The sequence below is a fragment of the Mustela lutreola genome, chromosome 11, assembly GCF_030435805.1.
Source record: "Mustela lutreola isolate mMusLut2 chromosome 11, mMusLut2.pri, whole genome shotgun sequence".
NCBI classification, from domain to species: Eukaryota; Metazoa; Chordata; class Mammalia; order Carnivora; family Mustelidae; genus Mustela; species Mustela lutreola.
In genome coordinates this window covers 61,147,116-61,168,841 of record NC_081300.1, presented here as the reverse complement: position 1 = coordinate 61,168,841, position 21,726 = coordinate 61,147,116, and the positions used below count along the sequence as shown (strand labels likewise).

The window sequence follows — 21,726 nt, the reverse complement described above, 5'->3', positions numbered from 1 at the left end:
GCACTGCTAATCTTGTAATTCATTACATTCCTTCTCTAGCACTAGAAAATAGACCAACATTTTAGTTCCAGCCCCACAGCCAAAAACTGGGTTGTTTTAAAGGTATGCACTTTTACGGAGTACACTGTGTTTGATTACCCTGTCCTTCTTTCCTTTTCTCAATGATACACCAACTTCATCTCTCACTGCTCTAAATAAATCTAAAGAAATGAGTTGAAATCCTTTTTAAAAATTATGTTGGGAAGAAACAAAATATAAAAAGCTCTCGTCTTTGTATCCCTAGTTCTGGATGAGTCTAGTAAATGGTGTCAATAGATATGTTGCTGAATTGAAAGAATACAATTTACTTGGAAAGGCAGTATATTAAACAATTTGATCTGGTTTTACCAAAAAATATGTTCCTGTTGGGTACACTTCAAAATTCTCAAGCTGAAATGAAATTTAAAGGCACAAGAAGAGATGGTTTCCTATAGGAATACTATGGAGACTACTCTCAAAATACAACACTTGTACAAAGTACATTAGTTACTTCCTAACTTGTTTGCAAAGCAAGGCAATCACCTATTCTGACTTACAAAAAGCAGAGTATACATAATTTACCAATATTAAACTAATAGTTACAACATGTAAGAACTCCACAGGAGGAAAAAAAGCAATAAAATCATCTTACCGTGAACTTAATGCCTGGTTGTGATCGAATTCCCAGTTGTTTAATTTCTAGTTTAGCCAACATACAAGATAATCGAGTAGGTGCAAATAATACAGAGATGTGAATGTCTTCTTTTGGACGCATTCTGATCTCACAGTTACTGGTTAGTCGTTCTTCTGAACCAAAAGTGTGCTGAAGCTATAATTTAAAACAATCACTGCATACAAAAAAGCAGGAGTCCAAATAAAACTACCATCAACCAACCCAAAGCTTTTGAAGCACTACCCAATGGTCTGCACAGGTAAGTGGTCTAAAAGAACATGGAACAGCACCAGGCACTCTACCAACCTGAAAGCAGTCCTGGTCTTGTCCTCTGATGAGCAGTCGCAGATGTTGGGTTGTAGATGTACAATTATTGCGTAAAGCTAGCTTCTGAAGCCTAGAAACAATTACACATTGTAAATGCAGTTTCCCTCCATGGATACTGCTACAACTATAAAACCAAAGCCAATTAAAACTGACTGCAATGTTTAGAGATGGGCTGGAATATACTACTTTATTAGCAGCCTGGAGAGGTAATCTCCACAGTCCTAAGATGCCACATTTCTGAAAACATACTCAAAACATAACCACTTTGTCAAAGAAACTCTTTGGGCTTAATCATTCTCCTATTATAGCTCCTTAGCAGACCTTGTTATTTACACTACACATAGAAGTCTTTAGCTGTCTTGTAAAACAATCAAATGAAAATCCAGATTAACAAATTCATTAAGTCGCTAAGTCAATACTATGCTTAGGTTGAATTCCTAGCTTTCATGCGAACAAGGAGTCCCAGGCACACCACTTAGACGTTTCACTCTAAGAGCCTCATTTGCACAAATTAGTCTTTTAAACAGTACATTGAATTAACCATACTTTTAAAAAGTTGTGATATGCAAGTACAATAGACTATGAATAACAGCTGGCTGGTGGTAAAAAAAAAAATAAATAAATAAACAAAAAAACAAAAAACCTCCTTCAATCTTTGAAAATACATGAATCCTCTTCATTGGGAGAATAGAAGATCATTAGTAAATCTCCATTTTATTCAAATTCTGAATAATGGCAGTTACGTTATTTAAACTGTGGTCTATGTCTTGTCCAACTTGGGATAAAGGGGAAAGGGTGCTGAGCTTAACGTCAGAATAAAATATAAGACCTTCTGCTATCAGCATATCCAAGAAGAACATTCATACTGACTAGGAGAGATTTACTGAAAAAAAAAAATTCTTTAAAAGCTTTTATGTTTTGGGGCACCTGGGTGGCTCAGTGGGTTAAGCCTCTGCCTTCGGCTCAGGTCATGATCCCAGGGTCCTGGGATCGAGCCCCGCATCGGGCTCTCTGCTCTGCAGGGAGCCTGCTTCCTCCTCTCTCTCTGCCTGCCTCTCTGCCTACTTGTGATCTCTGTCAGATAAATAAAGAAAAAATCTTTAAAAAAAAAAAAAAAAAGCTTTTATGTTTTATCTTTTTTTAGAGAAACGTAGTTATCATTTTCAAGTAGCAGAGTTACCAATCTGGGGAAGAGGGAGTTCAGTTTCTAGTTTTAAAAAGGAACTACACAAAATAAAAAAGGGTTAACTTCTTTATTATATAGGGGGTCACACAAATTAGTAAGAAAAAAATACTAAATCCTAACCAACAAATAACCAAAGTATAGATGCAGACTTATGAGAGAGAAGCTAGAATGAATGAATATATGGAAAAATGAAGAACTTCAAAAATCCAAAAACATTGGAATGAAATACCACTTTGGACCACTTTACCCTTAGAAAATATAATTTTATTAATTATCATTTCTATCTATAACTGAGGCAAAACGCATTACTCAATGAGAACACTGCGCCCCCACATTATACATGAATTTTTTCCTCTTTACTCTAGAAGAGCTCCCTTCAAATCTCCATTTTGCAACAAGCACAAAAACAGGCAGAGAACAGGCAAGTACCACATCAGAAGGGCATCTAGTAAGAACCAGCGTCTCCCACCCTTTGTTTCTGAGTCCTCTCCTAGCACCCACAGGGTCACAGCCCTCTGACTGTTTCCTACAACATTTCTAATGGACAGAAAATGATCTCTTTCTAAGCAGACAGTACACCACTTCATCATAAACTCTGCTGCAACATCCTTACAAAGGATCTATCCTTTGTAAGATAGATCCAAAGGATCTATCGCTTTCAACAAGACCACTTTTAGGCATCATGTGGCGTAGCATCCAAGGACTAAGGTAGGCTCCTTTTTCATATGACTGGCAAGCTCCTCCAGGCTGAGTTAAGAATAAGACACCTAATCAACTATAAACAGGGGACATGACAGCTCTTCAGGTCAATTCGCTGTGCTCGCATGGGGCTTACACTTAGATCTGTTGGATTAGAAGGTGGACCATGAATCTCCATGAGGAAAGGAATTCGAGAAATAAAAGAGGACAGCCTGAAGTCCCTTCACTTAGGAGAGAGCCAGAGAAAAAATGCCACTGACAAGTCTAGAAGTATGCATAAGGCAGTGCCCCCATTTTCAACCTCACTAATGGAATTTCTTATCTGGAAAAAAAAAAAAGTTTAGCACACATTAATTTTGTTTCACATGAGCTGTAAGATTTTAGGATGTTACAGCATCTGGAGCAGCTAGATTTTAAGAGCAGCCATTTTTACCACATTAATCATTTGCTACAAATTTTATCAGAAGGTAGGGAATTCTGTCAAGAACAACACAAGGATGATGATGACTCCTACTGAGCTCTCTTCTGCCTTTGGTTAAAGGAAAGAGCAATAATAGAATAAGCTGTCAACAGAGACACGTAGTAACTGATGCTTGCCAGAGTCTGCACTGTCGTAATGCCTGTGGTTGCCAGGGCGTACTGGAAAGTGATTTTCCACTTCCTTTTACTTAGACATCAATGGCTGATCTGAACAGCTAAGTTATTTCAGCCACCTTCGACAGCATAGAACTTCAAGGTCTCAATCACTATTTGTATATATATTGGAGCAGACCACAAATTAATGTTTCAAGGAAAAATCTGGCATACAGATGCTGTTCAGATGCTGTACAAAACTGGAAAAACCTTCTATAGAGAAACAGGCCCTTGGTTCAGCCTTTCCTTTCAATGTGTATTCCTTCTTAACTGCTGCAAAAAGCATATGACCTAAGAACACAGGAGCTAACTGAAGAGGGCACAATACCTCAGGATTTTTCAAAGGTCTAGCTGAGAGAATCTTTACTGAGAGCTGCTTTAAGAATACACAGCCCATTAGGCCCCTAGAAAGGTCCTAAGCTGTCTCAAACAAGCCACCACATGCTTCAATACCAAGAAAACGCTGTTAGCTGAGTGTTCCCATGTGATGCGTCCAGACTGGACTGAGCACCTCAAAGAGGGAGCATACTCATAGGAGTATTTGCTGTGAAGCTGTTGTACTTTGAGACTCACTATATTGTATGGATTTCTCTTTAAAAGGATCCTGGAGGAAACGCCTTAAGTCCATAGCAGGAACAGCTACACGCCCTCCTCACACAGTAACTGGCTTGTTCTTAACCTCTGAACACTGTGCCTTGTTTCAGGATGATGGGGGAGGAGTCAGAACTGAACAAAAGACCCACGTCAAGGCAAGCGTACAGGGTCTGCACTGTACGCTTGGACACTACCTTTATGGTGACCACGTCTCATTTTCCCACAGCCATCTGCCCTCAACTGTTTTTATCTTACTGTGTCTTTTTGAAAGCTGCTTTTGGAACAAGACAAGGTAAGTATGACTACACGGGTGGTTAAGCAGATGTATGAACTCTATAAAGTAAGGCGGTTCAATTAGATCCTTTGTGCACTGACAAAACGAATTTTAAAGAAGATTCAGCCAGAAGTTTCTGATCTCTCAGGTGTAAAAAAAAAAATGTATGGGGGGAAAAAAAAAGGTATTGCGTTTTAGGTCAAACACAAAAATGCAAAGTATGAAAGAGGAAACACTGAGGTTTAATAATTACTAGGTTATTACTTGGTATGTATGAGGTTGGTAAAAAAATTTTAGCTATGTTACCAAGCTTATGAAGGGAAAAAAATTACCATACTATATATTATATGCCAATTTATTAATTCAGAGTTCATATTCAAAATGCATAATCAAAGTACACATAAAAATAAGATCCAAGATGTAATTCACATTAAGCTATGACAGAATATATCTGCTCTACTAAAGACTCCCTACACTCTTTAAAGTACAAAGTATTCACCAACTACTTCGTGAACTCCTTAAGCAGAATGCCAGGTCTCTGATTATTTTTCCTTCCTACCTTCCCATACGGCTTTCCAGAGAAGGAACAAAGAAACTCTTAATAGCTAAATTTGGTAATCAGCAGAGAAAAGAGCTAAAGAAAACTGAAATGTATTTTTCTGGATTGCAGAGGTGAAAATTTTAATGAAAACATCTGAATTCATGATAGGAAGATAAGACAGCTTTATTTCAACTCTAAAAACATGAACGTGATCAAAATTATTACAGCAGAGACTAACACTAGGTGCTGACAGCAGAATCTTCAGTTCAGAGGCTGCTATGCGCATACTTACTGAGTTCTACCGAGAGGAACACCCCCCCAGGCCAGAAATTGCTTGTTGGACAAAATCGCTGGAACATCTGAGCAGCAAGAGCCAGGTGCCAGAGGTTTATTTCCCGAAGAAACTACTTCACCTTTTAACACCACTTCATACTGAGGTCCAAATGGCTGCACGAATATTTTCAGGATCCTAACAAAGAAAACCATCTAAGTTGAATGCCCAGAATTCAATTCTACTGGCATCTATTACCCACAGGCTTCCTCTGTCCCAAGAGACTGAATGGGTGCTGAGGATACAAGGACATTCCCACCCTAAGCTTGTACTCCAGAGAGGAACAGACAAGGAAAGAGACAATCACAACCTCTACATAACGGGAGAGGGGACGTTCATGGGGCCATAGGAATGTTACCAACTACTATTAATGAGGTGTTTGAGAAGAGTTGAGGAAACCTTCTTAGATGAAAGAATTAACCCAGTGATGTTGCAGGCACACGTTGCAGAGACAAGCAGTCCCATCTGTGCAGGCCAGCTCTTCTCCATAAGGTCACAGGGGCGGACTGAGCACACTAAAGCATTCTACATTCTTCCAGGTGGAGGACAGGCCATTGTGTCTCAGGACAACAAGCTTATAAGCTGTTTACCAAGCAAGTTCAAATACTAAGGACAATGGTGCTCTGCCCACTATCAGGTAATATTCACTTATGATTTGGGCACCAAAATGTCACAAGCCTGGAGAAGGGGTGGTGGGTGGGGAAGCATCTTTAACAACTGGCAATGATTCCCTTGGAGAGCAAGAGCAAGGAAAGGTTAAAGAGAAATATCAAGACTGACATTTTATTATTTACTTTTGTCAGAATATATTTGAAAAATAGTAATTTCTTAATTTCTAGTCAGCTGGTTTAAAAGAGAGTTTTAGTAAACAAAAAGAAGAAATCTGAGGCAAAAAAAAAAAGGGTAAAGAGAACTATACTATCTATTCGGTGAGATAAAACATGTACTCTATCACTCAGGCTGTGGACTGAAGCACATGGCTATTTTGAGAGAAGAGTAAAAACTTGTCATTATAAAGAATTTTATATTACCTTTCCTCACAGGCTTTGGGGTCCTTTGGAGTAAAGGTAACTATAACTTCGTGTTCTTCTCCAGGTTTAAGGAATAGATTCTCTGGATCCACTGAAAAGTGACTTCCTTGATCTGGGATCTAAATATTTATACAATTATAACTAAATGCTGACTTGGGCAAATACGGCTTTTACTCAGTTACTCTCATTTTTCATTTACTCTGATAGGTTATTTTTCCCTTCTGTCTTGTCTGTCACTGCCCCACCTTGTCTTATTCTTTTGGAAAGGGCGCTTTCTCTTCCATAACAAATTTCATCTCCCAACCCTGACATCCCAAGAGATTCCTGTCACTGATACCCTCTTGCTCACTGACCCGTTTCAGAACTGAAATCTACATATGTGATCACTCTCCTCCAATTCCACCTATCCACTAGGATAACACATACATTTTTCCAGAACTAATCTAGAACTTGGTTCTTATACATAAAACAGCAGATGTCAAAGTTATAGTACCCCACCATCTATTTCATACTAGTGTAGCCCCCGGCTTTTAAAGCACTCATACGGGTTCTTCTGTTTGATCCCCATAGCACTCTGCCAACGTAGGCAGCTGAGCAGCCTTCAGAATGTGAGGAGATACATTCTCACAGTCTGAGGAAATACTATGTCATAGCATTCTGACACAAATCCTTACCTTGATGTCTAAGTAAACATCAATATTCCCCGCATTTTTCAAAGGTAAGTGCTGCTTTGTTGAGGAAGCCACACTGGCAAACAAGTGCATAGTCTGGAGGACAGGGTAAAACCAACATTTTAAATAATGTCACAATTAGAATGAAATCAACCTGAACATAAAATCACGGCAATGAGAAGAGTTTAGGGTACCTGTAAGTCTTTTGGAGCATGTATCCTAGCTATTCCTGTTCTTGCTTGAAGACCAATACTTTTAATGACTGGAGTAGGGTTTGGGCTGTCAACTTCTATATCGACTCTTGCCAAGAACTCTTCTGCTGAGTCTAAAATCTCTGTAAAAGTTCATTCTTTCAGTTCGGAGACCAGAGACGTATTTCATTCTAAATGCTTCATGTGCTCCAACTTTATCCCCTCAGGGGTCACAAGAAATTCTAAGCAAAATGTCTTTCTGTTCCTTCTTTTTCTTTTTAAAGATTTTATTTATTTATTTGAGAGATCACAAGCAGGCAGAGAGGCAGGCAGAGAAAGTGGAGTGGGGGAGGGAAGCAGACTCCAAGCTGAGCAGAGAGACCAATGTGGGGCTCAATCCCAGGACCCTGAGATCATGACCTGAGCTGAAGGCAGAGGCTTAACCCACTGAGCCACCCAGGTGCCCCTCTGTTCCTTCTTAAAGGAACAGAAATGAGTGGAAGGGAAAGGAGAGAAAGAAAGAAACATCCAACTAGTAGATGTGATAAAATCAGTGAACAGAAAAGATGCCGAAAAGTTTTCAGTGGTCCTTACTGGGGTTACCCATACATGGGTTTGACTCGAAACAGCATGCATGCTCTCTGCCCCATTTTAAAAACAACATAAAATATTTGACAAATTACTCAAAAGTATTCACATTTATTGATGGAGGAAATATGCCTCAACTTTGTGGTTTATTTAGCCAGAGTAAAGCAATTCCCTAAAAACATACACATGATACCTGAAGAAGTGACCCGTTTCTTTGGACTATGGAAAAGAACCCAAATGATCAGAAATTCTGGATCCTGTAAAATAAAATAAAATAAATTTACATTATAGCATTAAGATTTAAGTCTTAATGAAAGATAAGCTATCTGGAACCTTAACTTCCTCTTTAATTCTAAGCCATCTTACCTGTCCATCGTAAGTGGCAGGCATCATGTGGTTGACCACAGAAGGAGCTGCCAGCTGAGCGATCACGTCGGCATATGGAGCAGCTTTCAAAGAAGCATGGATGGGTGCCTTGGAAAACGTGAAGCAGCGCCAGGCTATGGCATTCTGTTCAGAAATAGAAGAATCAGTTTCAATAAAGCCAACAGTACAATGTTGGTGTGATGTTAAATGTTAAATCTGTTGACAGAATCCTTAATCAAAAAATTTACTTCTGTAAGAAAAATTAATCAAGAATGGTATCAGGAGTGTCTACAATGCCAAATCAATGTGCTCTGTAAAGTTTCTTACTGTATGTTCGTACTTACAGCATTAATAACAAGTCTGATTGGCACAGTGGCATGAGTCTTGTTTATCAATTTTAATGGCAGAGCCTTCCAGCCACCATAGGTCAAGTCGCCAAAATCAAGAACATCTTTCTTTTCTGTTTCTACCTAATTACGAAAGAAAATACTGATTTCTAAAAAGCAATAAATCAATATATACCACAGCTTATATTCATGTCACTACTCTTTACAGCCACAAATAGTCAGCATTAAATGTAAACTTACTTAAGTTTCCCTAGGCCATTTACAGCTGCTATTTTCTACAACAATAAACATTAAGGGGTTTTTTTGAGGTAGTCTATGTATACAAATATAAACTATAGAATAAAGCTATACGTTTGTTGTTGCTACTTTGAAATGACTGTTAGATCTTAAGACAAACTGACAATTTTATAAAATATATAGGCTTCCCTTCAAAAAGCTATGAGCTTATTATTACACAATTTTAACTTCTCAATTCCCTTCTAAATATATGTTGACATTTTCAGATTTAGTCCAAATTTCTGACAAAACTGAAAATGTTTAAAATGAAATCAAAATAGACATATCAGAAGTTTAAAATGAGTGCCTGTCATCATGACAGATGACTTCTTTAAACACTGGAGAACAACCTAACACAGACCTCTCACACCCACACATGCAGAAATGTTAGATAATATTTAAAATATACATAAATTTCTTTAGCCTGGTCAAATGCAAAAGGAAATAAAAGACAGGGAAAAACAAATGGGAGCTGATTTCCATGAAGGTCTGGGATCAACCCGTTCCCAAGGTAGCTGAGCTTCAACACCCTCCTGAGAACAGAAGGTAGGACCCTGAGCTTGTTATGGGCAGGGTGAGGCTGGGATGGAGTGTGAGCTCCTCGCATCAAATGCAGAGTTCCAAAGAAGTGTCCTTTTTATGAAAAGGGACTTGGAAAAATTCTGTTTACATGTCTGAGGTGATATCAGGGAAGTTTGTCCAGAGATGGGTGGGTGTTAGAAGATCATTTGTAGGAAAGTAAAACCCCAGGCCTATACCACACTAGGCATGGGAGCTCCAAGTTGAAAATCAATGAGACCTTTAGAGCCCCCAGCATTTCTACAGAGTACTCTCCATGGACACACAGGATTTCTATAGCAGAGAGCACCTCCGTGACAAGAATCCACATTTAAAAAATTTAAATTACTAGGGACACCTGGGTGGCTCAGTCGGTTAAGCATTTGCCTTCGGCTCAGGTCATGATCCCAGTGTCCTGGGATCAAGTTCCGCATTGGGCTCTTTGCTCAGAGAGGAGCCTGCTTCTCCCTCTACCTGCAGCTCCCCCTGCTTGTGCTCTCTCTCTCCGTAAATAAATAAATAAAAGCTTTAATAAATAAATAAAAATAAAAAATTTAAATTATCAATTCGAAAATCAGAAACCACATGAGGAAAGTAATCAGGAAGACCTAGCAAAACTAGTGGAAGAATCAGCAGCTGAGGAACTAGAAATAAGGATTAATTATAAAATAAGTGCATTTTAAATACAGATAATAGAGTCTGTGAAAAAGGTAAAAATATAAGATTCAAGAAACAATAATGAGCAAAAAAAATGTATAGCTTGATCAGTCTGTTAAAAAAAGTTCAATTCTGGAGTTTTAAAATGGTTTGGGACTAAAGTATTAATCAAAGATATTACAGAAGGAAAAGATGAACACTAAAATACTGACTACAGGTTTTTGAGCTGTTTGAGCTCTTGATTAATTTTATACCTGAGTAACCAATTTGAATAAGAAGGGAAGAGAAACCCATAATTTCCAAACATACAAAAGAAGGGTTAAAGACCATTTTTATTTTAAAAAGGAACAATTTCACACAACACCTAACAATTCACATAACAACAGAGCTCAGAATACACAAGACATAAATAAATAGAAGAATTATAAGGAGAAAGAGACAAATCCACAAACACCTCTCTCAGAGGCCAAAAGACAAAGCACACAGAAACATTCGTAATGATACAGAAGACTGGAACCACAATAGTAATAAATCAGAGCTAAAGGATATGTGAAAGAATTTCTCCACTCAAGAGAAAGAAGAGCAAGCCATTCTTTTCAAGCACACAAGAAACATTAACATGAATCAAACACATACTACACTATGGAATCTCTCACTCCTTTTCCCTCTCCCCAACCAGTATTCTGACTCCAATGTGGGGAGTACAATAGCGAGAGGCAGCTGAAACATTCCCAACACATTTGCAAACTATAAATGTACTTCAAGGGCGTCTGGGTAGCTCAGTTGGTTAAGCGTCCAACTCCTGGTTTCAGCTCAGGTCATAATCTCAGGGCCTTAGATCAAGCCCCACATCAGGCTCTGCACTAAGCAGAGTCTGCCTGAGATTCTCTCCCTCTCCCTCCACCCCTTCCCCAACATTGTGCTCTTTCTCTCTAAAAATAAATAAAATCTCAAAAAAAATAAACCCAGAGAAACTATAAATGTTCTTTAAATTGCATAACAATCCAATTTCCCCACAAAAAACTATCCAAAGTCTTCTTTAGCCAGACTTAATACATAAACCTTTATCCATATGGATGAAATAGCCAACTGACTATATTCATTGGTCTTGGTACACATATATGCAATATGTAATAAAATATTTCAAAAACCATACATGCTTAGAAATACTGCTATTTCTACTTCTATTTGCAGCAACAGTTCAACTATTACTTGAGCCCCACTATGTGCCAAGCACTATTCTGGAAGTGCAGAAGAGACAAACATCCTGCCCCGCAAAAAGCTCTAGTGGAGGCAAGGAGGATCAGACAATAGACAGGTATTTAGTATGTCACTGCTGAAAATGCTAAGCAGAAAAGTAAAGTGAGAGGAAGGGAACTGGGCATGTGGGGATGAGGGGAGAGGTAGGGATTGCCATTCTATCAACAGTGTGAGGTAACATCTGGACAAAGCGACAGTATGGTATGCAGTGTGTGGGAGAAGTACTCCAAGGAGAAAACAACTGTACTCAACCTCTGGCAAAACTGTCAACACTGGTGGCTTCTTCATCACTAGAGACACTGAGCCGTCCTCCAGCTTTTTCTTCAAGTCCATTTAAAACTAACATAAGGGCACCTGGGTGGCTCAGTGGGTTAAAGCCTCTGCCTTCAGCTCAGGTCATGATCCCAGGGTCCTGGGATCGAGCGCCACATCAGGCTCCCTGCTCATCAGGGGGCCTGCTTCCCTCTCTCTCTCTCTCTCTCTCTGCCTGCCTCTCTGCCTAGTTGTGATTTCTGTCAAATAAATAAATAAAATCTTAAAAAAAAAAAAAACAAAGCTAACATCAAACATTTAAAACTAATATCAAAAGTTTTTAAATCTGTATGTGATGTGGTCAATGAACATTATTCCAAACTGAAACACTCATTCCTGTAACATAGGGCAGCTGTTCTTATTTTCCCTACCTATATACAAGATTTCCCCTACCTAACCACTTACTGTATTGTGATATTTAAACAGGTAATATTTAAACAGGTGATATATGATATTTAAACAGGTGATATTTACACAGGTAATATGGGGCACCTGGCCGGCTCAGTTGGTGGAGCAGCAACTTTTGATCTCGGGTGTTGTGAGTCTGAGCCCCACATTGGGTACAGAGATTACGTAAATGAATAAATCTTTTAAAAATTTAAAAAATAAGAAAAGGCTAATAAATAACATCCAACGTTTACTACAGCACCAGGGATAATCACTGATGTGGTTACCTTTCTTAGTCTCCTTTAAAATAAACAACCCAGTATGTCTAGTGACTTAAGAACATCCCAAACTAACACCCACATCTAGCAAGTATATCTGTGTTTCTGTAAAATAACAGAAATAATTTTAAATTATAAAATAAGAAGATATGAAGAACCAATGGTTAGCTTAAAAGCTATTTAACACCATATTCATTTTTCCCAAGTAACAACCTTCATTCAAATGCCAGGCATGTGGACAAAGACCTGCTTACAGGTCGAGGTAACTACCTCGATCACAGGGGTCTCAGCAACAGCCGTGAGAATGACTCGACTTGCCAAGGCTTCTGCTTGTGCTATGGTCTCAGCATCTGCTGAAAATGGCCAAGAAGCAACACTGAATATACATCTGAAAATCCCAGGATCGGATGGTATGAAAAGTACTTTTATCTCTTCCGTGGCATGAGGTCTTATGATGACTTTATTCTTGAAGACTAAACAAGGATACGCTGAAAGATCCACCTAAAAAAAAAAAAAAAAAAAAAAAAAGGCCACACAGTTCATTAAGAAATGGCTTCACAAGGAAAATCAAGAATTAGGGTCAACTAGTTTAAGGTCCCTTTCTTCCTGAACTATCAAATCCAAAAATTTATTACTCTTCCAAAATATCCGAGTCTTTTAACTCATTATCTGTAAAATACAATTAGCCAAAATTATGAAGACTTATGGAGCTCAGTTGAACGTGTATTCCCTGGTCTGTTTTAAAGTAAACACAGCTATCTACACTCTCACTTGCACTGAAAGAGCCCCTGGAGCAGTACTCTGGCACCCCACACATTGTCTATGAATGGCTTTTGCAACTGTAAATCAGGGGGCCTAGACTGACCTCTCAGGTCCTAATCAGGCCTCCAAGTACATGGTTATGACTCACTTCAACCCTTCCCTCCTCACTGTACACAAGGGCATTCTTTTCTACTCCTAGGTCCAGAAGCAACACTACTTTCTAAGTGCCCCTAAAAGGGCCTCCAAGCTTACCTCTCACTGTTAACGCTTTGCTCCAATGACATACATTCCACCTAACCTCAGGATCAGAGAGGAAAGGGTAGGAAGAGGGAAAGCAGACACAATCTTACTTTCCCAGTAAGTAAGGGTTATTACCAGGAGGTAAGAGGGAAAGTAAACTCATACACTAACGCTCACTACAAGCAGCAGTTGCAAAACCAGGATATTCCAAAACAGAAGTTGTTGACCGTATTTCCCACCCTTCCTGCTCCCTCATGTCCACATAGGTCACTGTAATCATGAAAGGAGACGTAGAATCGTGTCCTTTAGCACCTCTAGCTGATCATGTGAGAGACCATTGCTGGAAGAGTTTATGTTAAAACTGTATTTCCAGGTATTTGAAGATTTTATTTATTTATTTAACAGACAGAGATCACAAGTAGGCAGAGAGAGAGGGGGAAGCAGGCTCCCCGCTGAGCAGAGAGCCCGATGCAGGGCTTGATCCCAGGACCCTGGGATCATGACCTGAGCTGAAGGCAGAGGCTTAACCCACTAAGCAACCCAGGTGCCCCTGTAGGTATTTAAAAAGAGCATGTTAAGAACATGGTCAGATAAATTAGTCAAAAAGACTCCACTTACTGAATGAGGGTATAGGGCCCAAGAGTAACTTTTTAAATAAAAGTCAGTAACTTATATTCGATCACATTTAACAAAAACCAACAAACAGCAGAAATCAGAGCTTTCAGTGGTTTAAATAGCACAAAAAGTGCATTTACACAGTCTGATGAATAAATAACAAAATATAAATAACTGATAGAAAAAGGAGAAACAAAGAAATTTCAATTCTTACACTGGATGTACTACAACAAAATGGGGGGCTAAGAAAAAGATACAATGTTATTCTTTCATATATCATTGCAATGATTCTGTGCAAGGCATGCATGGATGGGGGGGGAGAGACTCCCCTGTATAAAAGGAAGTACTAAAGAGAGATCCAGCATTAACTGTAACGCAACTGCTAAGTCACAGGAGAAAGACACAAAAAGCTTACCTTTTCACCATTAACACTAACGGTGAGAACCCCAATGCTGACCTGCAGCCAGCGGTCAGTTGGGTTAAGTACACTCAAGAAGGTCTGCGAAGCAATGCCAACACAGCAAGCATGAGGAAACTTCAGTTCCTCAGGCACTCTGACCTTCCCTGGGCAAAGACAAAGCATGGTCAAATGCTAGTTATATCAAACACCTGATTAAAAGCACAACTGGCTAAATGGAAATTTTTACAGAAGACTACCTGCTGACACCCAAGAGCTATGGTATGACGTGCCCTGGGTCTTAAGGAGTCCTTGACATTGTATAAGCCTCAGCACAGGCCAACAATTTTCTCCTGTTGTATCCAGCCCAGAAAGAACAAACTGAAAGAACTGATCAAACCCACAATCTGCAGCTAATCAGTTCTTTGATGTGACTACCTATTAGTAATCTCTTCCTTTTTTCTCCCACAAATACAAGCCACTGCCTAATAAAAAACTTACAGAAGGCTCTTTCAAGGTTTGCACATCTATGCAGAATTTTAGTAAGACCAATCTTTTCACCATCCTTATGCAGAAACTTCGGAATTTCCTCAAGAAGAAAAGAGGGTAGAGAGGAAGACCGCAAGCCAGTGGCCGTGTGCACTGCATCAGGGAAAGCACGGCACCCAGCTCTGCTTAGAGTGGCCGTCTCTAGCGAAAGAATCTGGGGCCAGTTCAGCCATTGCAGATAAGGGTGGAAGGGTGCTGTCTCTCCCAACTGTCATCCCTCAAAAGACTTTAAAAAGTGGAAGGAGACTTACTCCTCCAGGGAGCCAATTTCAAACTGGGTGGTTGCTAACTGAAAGAGGAACAGAAATCTAGGCACAGAGTACAGGAGAGACAGAAAGACAAAGGCAGCAGGGAGTTTACCTGCATAAGTATTTCTGTTTTTCTAAGGCCATGTCAGGGACCCTCACACAGAAATGTATTATGGTCTGTGTTCTCAGTTTAGGACAAAGAATAAAATGAAGAGAAATTCAGACCAACCAGTATGTCCTTGAAACAAACTCGTTTTGTGGCCTTGTTTGAGAAAACTCAATTTTTCTTTTTTTTTTTTTTTTTTTTTTTATTTATTTATTTGACAGAGACCACAAGCAGGCAGAGGCAGGCAGAGAGAGAGGAGGAAGCAGGCTCCCTGCCAAGCAGAGAGCCCGATGTGGGGCTTGATCCCAAGACCCCGGGATCATGACCTGAGCTGAAAGCAGAGGCTTTAACCCACTGAGCCACCCAGGTGCCCCGAGAAAACTCAATTTTTCAATAATAGCAAGCAATAATAAGCAATAACAGAGAAAAAGCATCTTACCAAATCCTGACAGCATTCCTGAATCCCACGGCTCAATTCCACAATTTGTACCAACAGACTGCACAGGAAAAGGTTTTGCAGTACTTAGAAGATTCTGATTTAAGGCATTAGGGTATGGGTTATAAAGGGAAGAGGGACCCATCAACCCAGAGCCGATATTTTGTCCTAGACAAATTCCCATGGCCACAGAATTCTGAACGTGCTCTCCTGCGACAGGTGGATATGGACAGCTTCCCGAGAACCCACAGACAGTGGCACTGCCAGCACGGCACTGGGGCAAAGCAACATTTCCAGCTGAAGGTAGCGTTCCCAAATACTGCTGGGCAAAGGGAGCTGTGGTAAAAGAATGTTGAGTCAAGAGTGTAGGAACTGCGCTGGGCATGTTCTGCATCTCAGGAGCAGAGCCACAAGACAGAGTGCTGGGAATAGGGGTGCCCTGGTGTCCAGGGGCCATCCGATGAGGAATCTGGCCACTTACTGCACTGTCGGCAGTCAGCGTATCTTCAGAGGCTACTCTTTCACCTTTGTTCACAGACGCCTGGTGTGACACAGGGCAGTGTGGCATCGCTGACACAATTGGGTGGGTGAGACCTGACTTGCTCTGTAGAGCCAGGCTGATCTGGTCCAGTTCACTGGGGTTAGAGGTCAACCCTACTGTACCAGTTTCTGTTAGGTCTCCACTCCTGGAGGAAAGATCTTTATTCAGCCTAAAGTAAGGTTTTACATCTTCAGGTTTGCTACTCAGATAAGCTGTTTCAGTCACACTGTCTGTATCTGAGTTCTTCTGATTATACGATGGTGCTACTTTACTTCTACTTTGACATGGACCTTTTTCTTCCAGCTTTTCCACAGCCTGCTCCTCTGATGGAATTAGACTGGCTTGAATAATCGTGGCGCTCAATTCACTGGTGACATCACTCTGTGTGACAAAAAATGTTAAATAATCCACAAACTATTACTAATTCAAACCATGCTGATATAAACTCAAAGAAGAGATCTACACAACATGAGCTCTCTGGAAAAAAAGTTAACTTTTTACAGCTGTGTAACTCAAGATTAAAAGAAGGTGTTAAGTTACTGCTTCACAGAAATTATGAGGAGATTAAAGAGGAGCTACATACCGATTACATCTCTAACAAATTTACATAAATAAAGGACCAGCGACAAGTACTTCCATTCAAATTTAAGGGATTGTTTTCCTGGCAGCTGTACAATAAAAATCTAATTAAATTAATAATACAGGCATGGAGGCTAAGCAAGCTTTCCAATGAAATCGACACACGGTCAGGAAGAATCTATGCAGGTCACAGGCTTTCCCACCCCTGGTGTTTGTTTATACCACTATTATGCTTGAAGACACTAATTTCTATGAGCACTAAGTCTTGTCGGTGCCTAAGATGAAGCAGTTGTTTTCTTAGGTAAGAAGTAACAGCCCCAGTCAATGTTCGTGTGCTCATTTCATTATAAGGCATCACCTCAGGAGTGACGCCTACAACTCTGCAGGATGGACCAGCTGGAATTTACAAATAAGCTAAGATGCACTTAATGATTCTCCAAACTTGGTTTGAAAATTTCTCTTAGACCACATAGAAACAGACATTAATAAACAAAGACCAGGTTATTTACTAAACATCATCAACCCATCAGTCAATAAAAATAAGTAACAGCCAATAAGTATTTAGCGGTAACTTCTCAGTGCCAAGCACTGTTCTCACATCACTGTCCATCCATACCGATGAAGAAACGGGCTTGGGGAAGTTACAGTCTATCTTAGAAAACAGTGAGGAGAACCCATTTAACTCTACAACTTAGCCTGTAACCACTAAGCTAGGAACAAAGAGACCCAACATTTACCACCATCATCAAAAAGATGGCTTTCAATGATTTGTCCAATGTGACACCATATATATAATAACTCTAGTGGATATATTTACTAAGGGCTTGGTGGAAGAGGACTGTTTTGAACACAACAGTCATATTTAGCTCATTCAAAAACTGAATACTATCCTATTCTCAACACACACACACACACACACACACACATATAGATAATAGAAGTCTAGCTTCTCCCACATAATCTCTTGGATCTACCTGCTTCTCTCTACCCCTACTGCCACTACCTTAATCTAAGCCCACAACATCTCTTGCCTGACTACCGCAGCCCTGTGTCAAATTCTCCTGGTTTTAATCTCACCCCTCCTCGGGGCCCCCTCCACAATGCTTGTGCCATGAGCTTTTAAAACATCTACACAGGGGTGTGGGGGTGGCTCAGTGGGTTAAGCGTCTGCCTTGGGCTCAGGTCCTGATCCCAGGGTCCTAGGACAGAGCCCTGCATCAGGCTCCCTGCTGAGTGGGAAACCTGCTTCTTCCCTCCCTTTGCCTTGCTCTCCAACCCTGGCTTGAGCGCGCTCTCGCTCTCTCAAATAAATAAAATCTTAGGAAAATAAAAATAAAAAACAAAACATTAACACAAATCAAATCATGTCAGTGCCCTGCTTAAGGTCTTTGAACTCCCAAATTTTACATCCAAGACTCTTCGTGGTTCGGCCTCTCCTCCTTGCCCCCTGTACAATTCACTGTAGCCATTCCAGACTTACAGGGGTCCTTCAAATGCAGTGTGCGTTTTACAACTCCATCTCTTCCCTCGTTTGTTTGTCTGCTTCCTTCTCACAGAATATGCCTTCGGTGTATTGCTTATCCCCCCGATAACCTTTGTTGAACCATCACTAAGTCCACTTAGATTTATAGTTAGCTCCCTCTGGATCCCACAGCACAGGTGGATCACAGCACACTTCATTCCAGCGTGCCTGGCAAGTGTCCTCCACCAGAATGAAAGATTAAAATAGCTGTACTTCTGCCTCCTCAGCATGAGTAGCTATTTGATCAACACACACACACACACACACACACACACACACACACAATTTTAAAGTTAAAACAGCAAGAGAAATTACAAAGACCTCAACTTCAGTCTGACTCCTACAACCACTAACTTCAAAGCCATAAGCCTTACTAAAGAAATAATAGAAATGCTGCCTACCTTGTGGCCCTCAAGGCCAGGATCGGAGGCCGCAGTGGGACAGGAGCTGTCCTGTTCAGACACATAAGTCAGCCTACTCACACTTGCTTGTGGACACACCATCTGAGACGACTCACCCTCAGAAGGGGGCTTCGGATGAGCTGCTAAATCAAAAGACTCTAAAGCACACCTGAAAAGGAGAACATCTTGTGATTAGTTTTCCATTCCTTTATCTATGCTAACAAAAAAAAAGCCATTTCTGCTTGCCTATGAGCTTGTTAATCTATAGTCTCTGTTCTTGCTGCCATGTATGGTAACTCAACAATTGTACTCTTAATTATCTAGAATTATAACTCATAGTCCCGTTGAGTGAAATACTTGGTAAACTCTTGTAAAAGAAAAAGGCTGTGGCATTTTAATTAATAAATTTCATACAGTCATATTAATAATGTTAGCTATTCATCTGATAAACATTTATCGAATACCTGATATAAAGCAATGAGCCAAGCCTTCAAAAGTTCCTGCCCTGAAAGAGCACATGATTCTTTCTTTTCATAAAGAAAGAATCATGTACATATGTTCAAAGAAACGGGACCGGCCATACACTGCTAAGTGGAATATGAAGTGGGGCACCTTCTGACTGAGTAATTAAGCAATGCTTATCACAGCACTTTGACTCAGACATTCCAAACCTAGGAACTAATCCTAAGGGGGGAAAAAAATCAATGCTAATTATAAAGACTCTGCCAAAAGGCTACGTCTTAAAAATGTGCGAGAAATTAGGCTATGACACAAACATACAATAAAACCCTATTCAGCTATTTTAAATCATGCTGTTAAGTACTATCCTTTGACTCAGAAAGATGTTTGTGGCATTAAGAAAAAAAAAATTAGAAAGCAATAAATATGAAAAGATCCCACATCTACCTAATACACATGCCATGTTCTGTTAGCCAACACCCATCCCAGGGCCAGATCAACCCATTGCAAGGAGAGAGATGAAGCAGCAGAGCCCCACTGAACAGGAACAACTGCTGTGGACAGCAGCTGTGGCACCTATTGCAAGCACACTCGGCCCTGTTGCTTCAGTTCAGCTCTTACTGGACTGAATTTTACCCCAACACTTTTTTTTTTTTGCACAAAGTTCAGAATACTAAGCTGGGCATCACATACTGAGAAAACCCCATTTTGAATTCTGGATCTTTGGAAAGCCCCAAATTGAGACAATGTTACTGACAAAAAACTAGTTAGTGCATTTCTAACCAATGGTCATAGAATATTAACCAAATTGCTTCAGGCCTATTTCAGCTTCTGCATGACATGCACCCACATGGGTTCCTATATGTATGTACACACATGCACATGCACACATGCGTGCACACACACAGATACCATGATACAACATGAAAAAAGTTCTGGGTTACTAGGGTGATGTGCTGCATTACTCTAGTTCCTTTTTTTTTTTTAAACGATTTTTTTTTATTTATTTGAGAAAGAGAGAGCACAAGCAGGGAGGAGGGGTAGAGGGAGAGGGAGAAGCAGACTCCCTGCTGAGCAGGGAGCCCAATGCAGAGCTCCATCCCAGGACCCTGAGATCATGACCTGAGCTGATGGCAGATGCTTAACTAACTAAGCCACCTCAGCACCCCTAGTCTAGTTCCTCTGATTGAAAGGAACAAATGCATTTTGGGTGTAGTACCTCAAATAATGAGAAGTGAACTGTAAGAACACTTGGAAACAGTTAAGTGTAGCTTAGTCAGTTAAGTGTCCAACTCTTGATTTCAGCAGGTCATGATCTCAGGATTGTGAGATCCAGCCCCAGGTCAGGGTCTGTGCTCGGTGTGGCGCCTGCTTAAGATTCTTTCCCTCTCCTTCTGCCCCTCCCCTTCTAAAAGAATGGAAACAGAGAATTTTAGCTAAGATGTCAAACTTCAAAGGAATCCCAAAACTGCCAAGGTGCCAGCCACACAGAGATAGAAAGGTAGTTCTGGAACTAGAAGGTCTAAATCAGCTCTATGGACCTGCTGGAAACCAGCTGGAAGACTAGCTAACAGGAATGCTAACGAGCAGCAAAACTTACCAGATAAAAAGTACACTCACCAAGAAAATGTTGCCACTGAAGAGAGAAAAATTCTGGCCAACAGTATAGCTATAATAAATATTAAAACAAAACACAAAAAGGCACCTGGGTAGCTCAATTGTTAAGTGTCCGCCTACAGCAGACACATCGGCTCTCTACTCAGCAGAGCCTGTTTCTCCCTCTCCCTCTGCCTACCTCTCTGCCTACTTGTGTTCTTTCTGTGAAATAAATAAAATCTTAAAACAAAAAAAACCAAAAAACAGGGGCACCTGGGTGGCTCAGTTGGTTAAGGGGCTGCCTTCGGCTCAGGTCACTATCTTGTGGTCCTGGAATGGCGCCTCACATTGGGCTCCCTGATCAGCGGGGAATCTGCTTCTCCCTCTCCCTCTATCCCACCCCCAACTCAGGCACTCACGCTCTCTGTCTTTCTCAAATAAATAGTCTATAAACAACAACAACAACAACAACAAGAAAACCTTAATGCAATACAAGTTGGTAGAAACCAGAGAAAAAGAATAAAAATATCACACTTGAAAAAAAAAATCACACTTATTTTACCATATTAAAAAAGTACAAGGAGAACTTCAATAAAAATAAATGAACACAAATCCAAAGTTGATATTGGCAGCGATAAAAAGCCTAACTGATGCTACAGAAGATCAGTGATGCAGATGATAAACACCCGAGCCACTACCCCACGGTACAGAGTAAATGTATAAAGAAATGAAAATTAGGGAAAAGAAAATCGTCATAAATGACCAGAGAATGGAGTGTCAACTAATGGGAAATCAAGGTTCTCAAGAGGAAGAGAGAATCGGTGGAACATGTCAACAATCAAAAGTAACAGAAAACAAAACTTCTTCCGCTGAAGAAATAACTATGTATACAGAGTTTACCATAATTCAGGAAAACCAACAAAGAAACTGACACAGGCATTTGAAGTTGACAAGGAAAAAAAGAGAAAGCTGTAGGGGAAGCTAAAACAGAGCTGGAAATGAGGCTTAGATGCAAATGCATACTCTGCCCCAGGGGAACAGATACACAGGATGGTGACAGTCACATGATGGGAATGC

General features: G+C 40.2%; 1 protein-coding gene and 1 long non-coding RNA gene across 7 annotated transcripts in view; one reads left to right on the top strand and one right to left on the bottom strand.

The window, feature by feature from the left end:
• The window catches only part of CEP192 (centrosomal protein 192), a 126,251-nt gene that overhangs the window by 33,875 nt on the left and 70,650 nt on the right, over positions 1 to 21,726 (bottom strand). For all 5 annotated transcript variants that reach the window (XM_059140952.1, XM_059140950.1, XM_059140951.1 and 2 more), the window contains 13 exons: positions 18,595 to 18,763; positions 15,555 to 16,473; positions 14,231 to 14,379; positions 12,469 to 12,699; positions 8,468 to 8,593; positions 8,124 to 8,267; positions 7,951 to 8,014; positions 7,173 to 7,312; positions 6,982 to 7,074; positions 6,308 to 6,426; positions 5,238 to 5,414; positions 998 to 1,088; positions 671 to 847 (listed from right to left, as the gene is read on the bottom strand). In XM_059140952.1, coding sequence (XP_058996935.1) covers positions 671 to 847; positions 998 to 1,088; positions 5,238 to 5,414; positions 6,308 to 6,426; positions 6,982 to 7,074; positions 7,173 to 7,312; positions 7,951 to 8,014; positions 8,124 to 8,267; positions 8,468 to 8,593; positions 12,469 to 12,699; positions 14,231 to 14,379; positions 15,555 to 16,473; positions 18,595 to 18,763 — 2,599 coding nt within the window. The remainder of the gene's footprint in view (positions 1 to 670; positions 848 to 997; positions 1,089 to 5,237; positions 5,415 to 6,307; positions 6,427 to 6,981; positions 7,075 to 7,172; positions 7,313 to 7,950; positions 8,015 to 8,123; positions 8,268 to 8,467; positions 8,594 to 12,468; positions 12,700 to 14,230; positions 14,380 to 15,554; positions 16,474 to 18,594; positions 18,764 to 21,726) is intronic.
• LOC131811905 (uncharacterized) lies at positions 4,225 to 8,649 on the top strand. Of its 2 annotated transcripts, none has more exons than XR_009346163.1 (3): positions 4,225 to 4,422; positions 5,075 to 5,913; positions 8,115 to 8,498. It is a non-coding gene; the product is annotated as an uncharacterized LOC131811905 (long non-coding RNA). The 2 variants fall into 2 exon arrangements; XR_009346162.1 differs by having other exon boundaries at positions 4,228 to 4,422; positions 5,816 to 5,913; positions 8,115 to 8,649.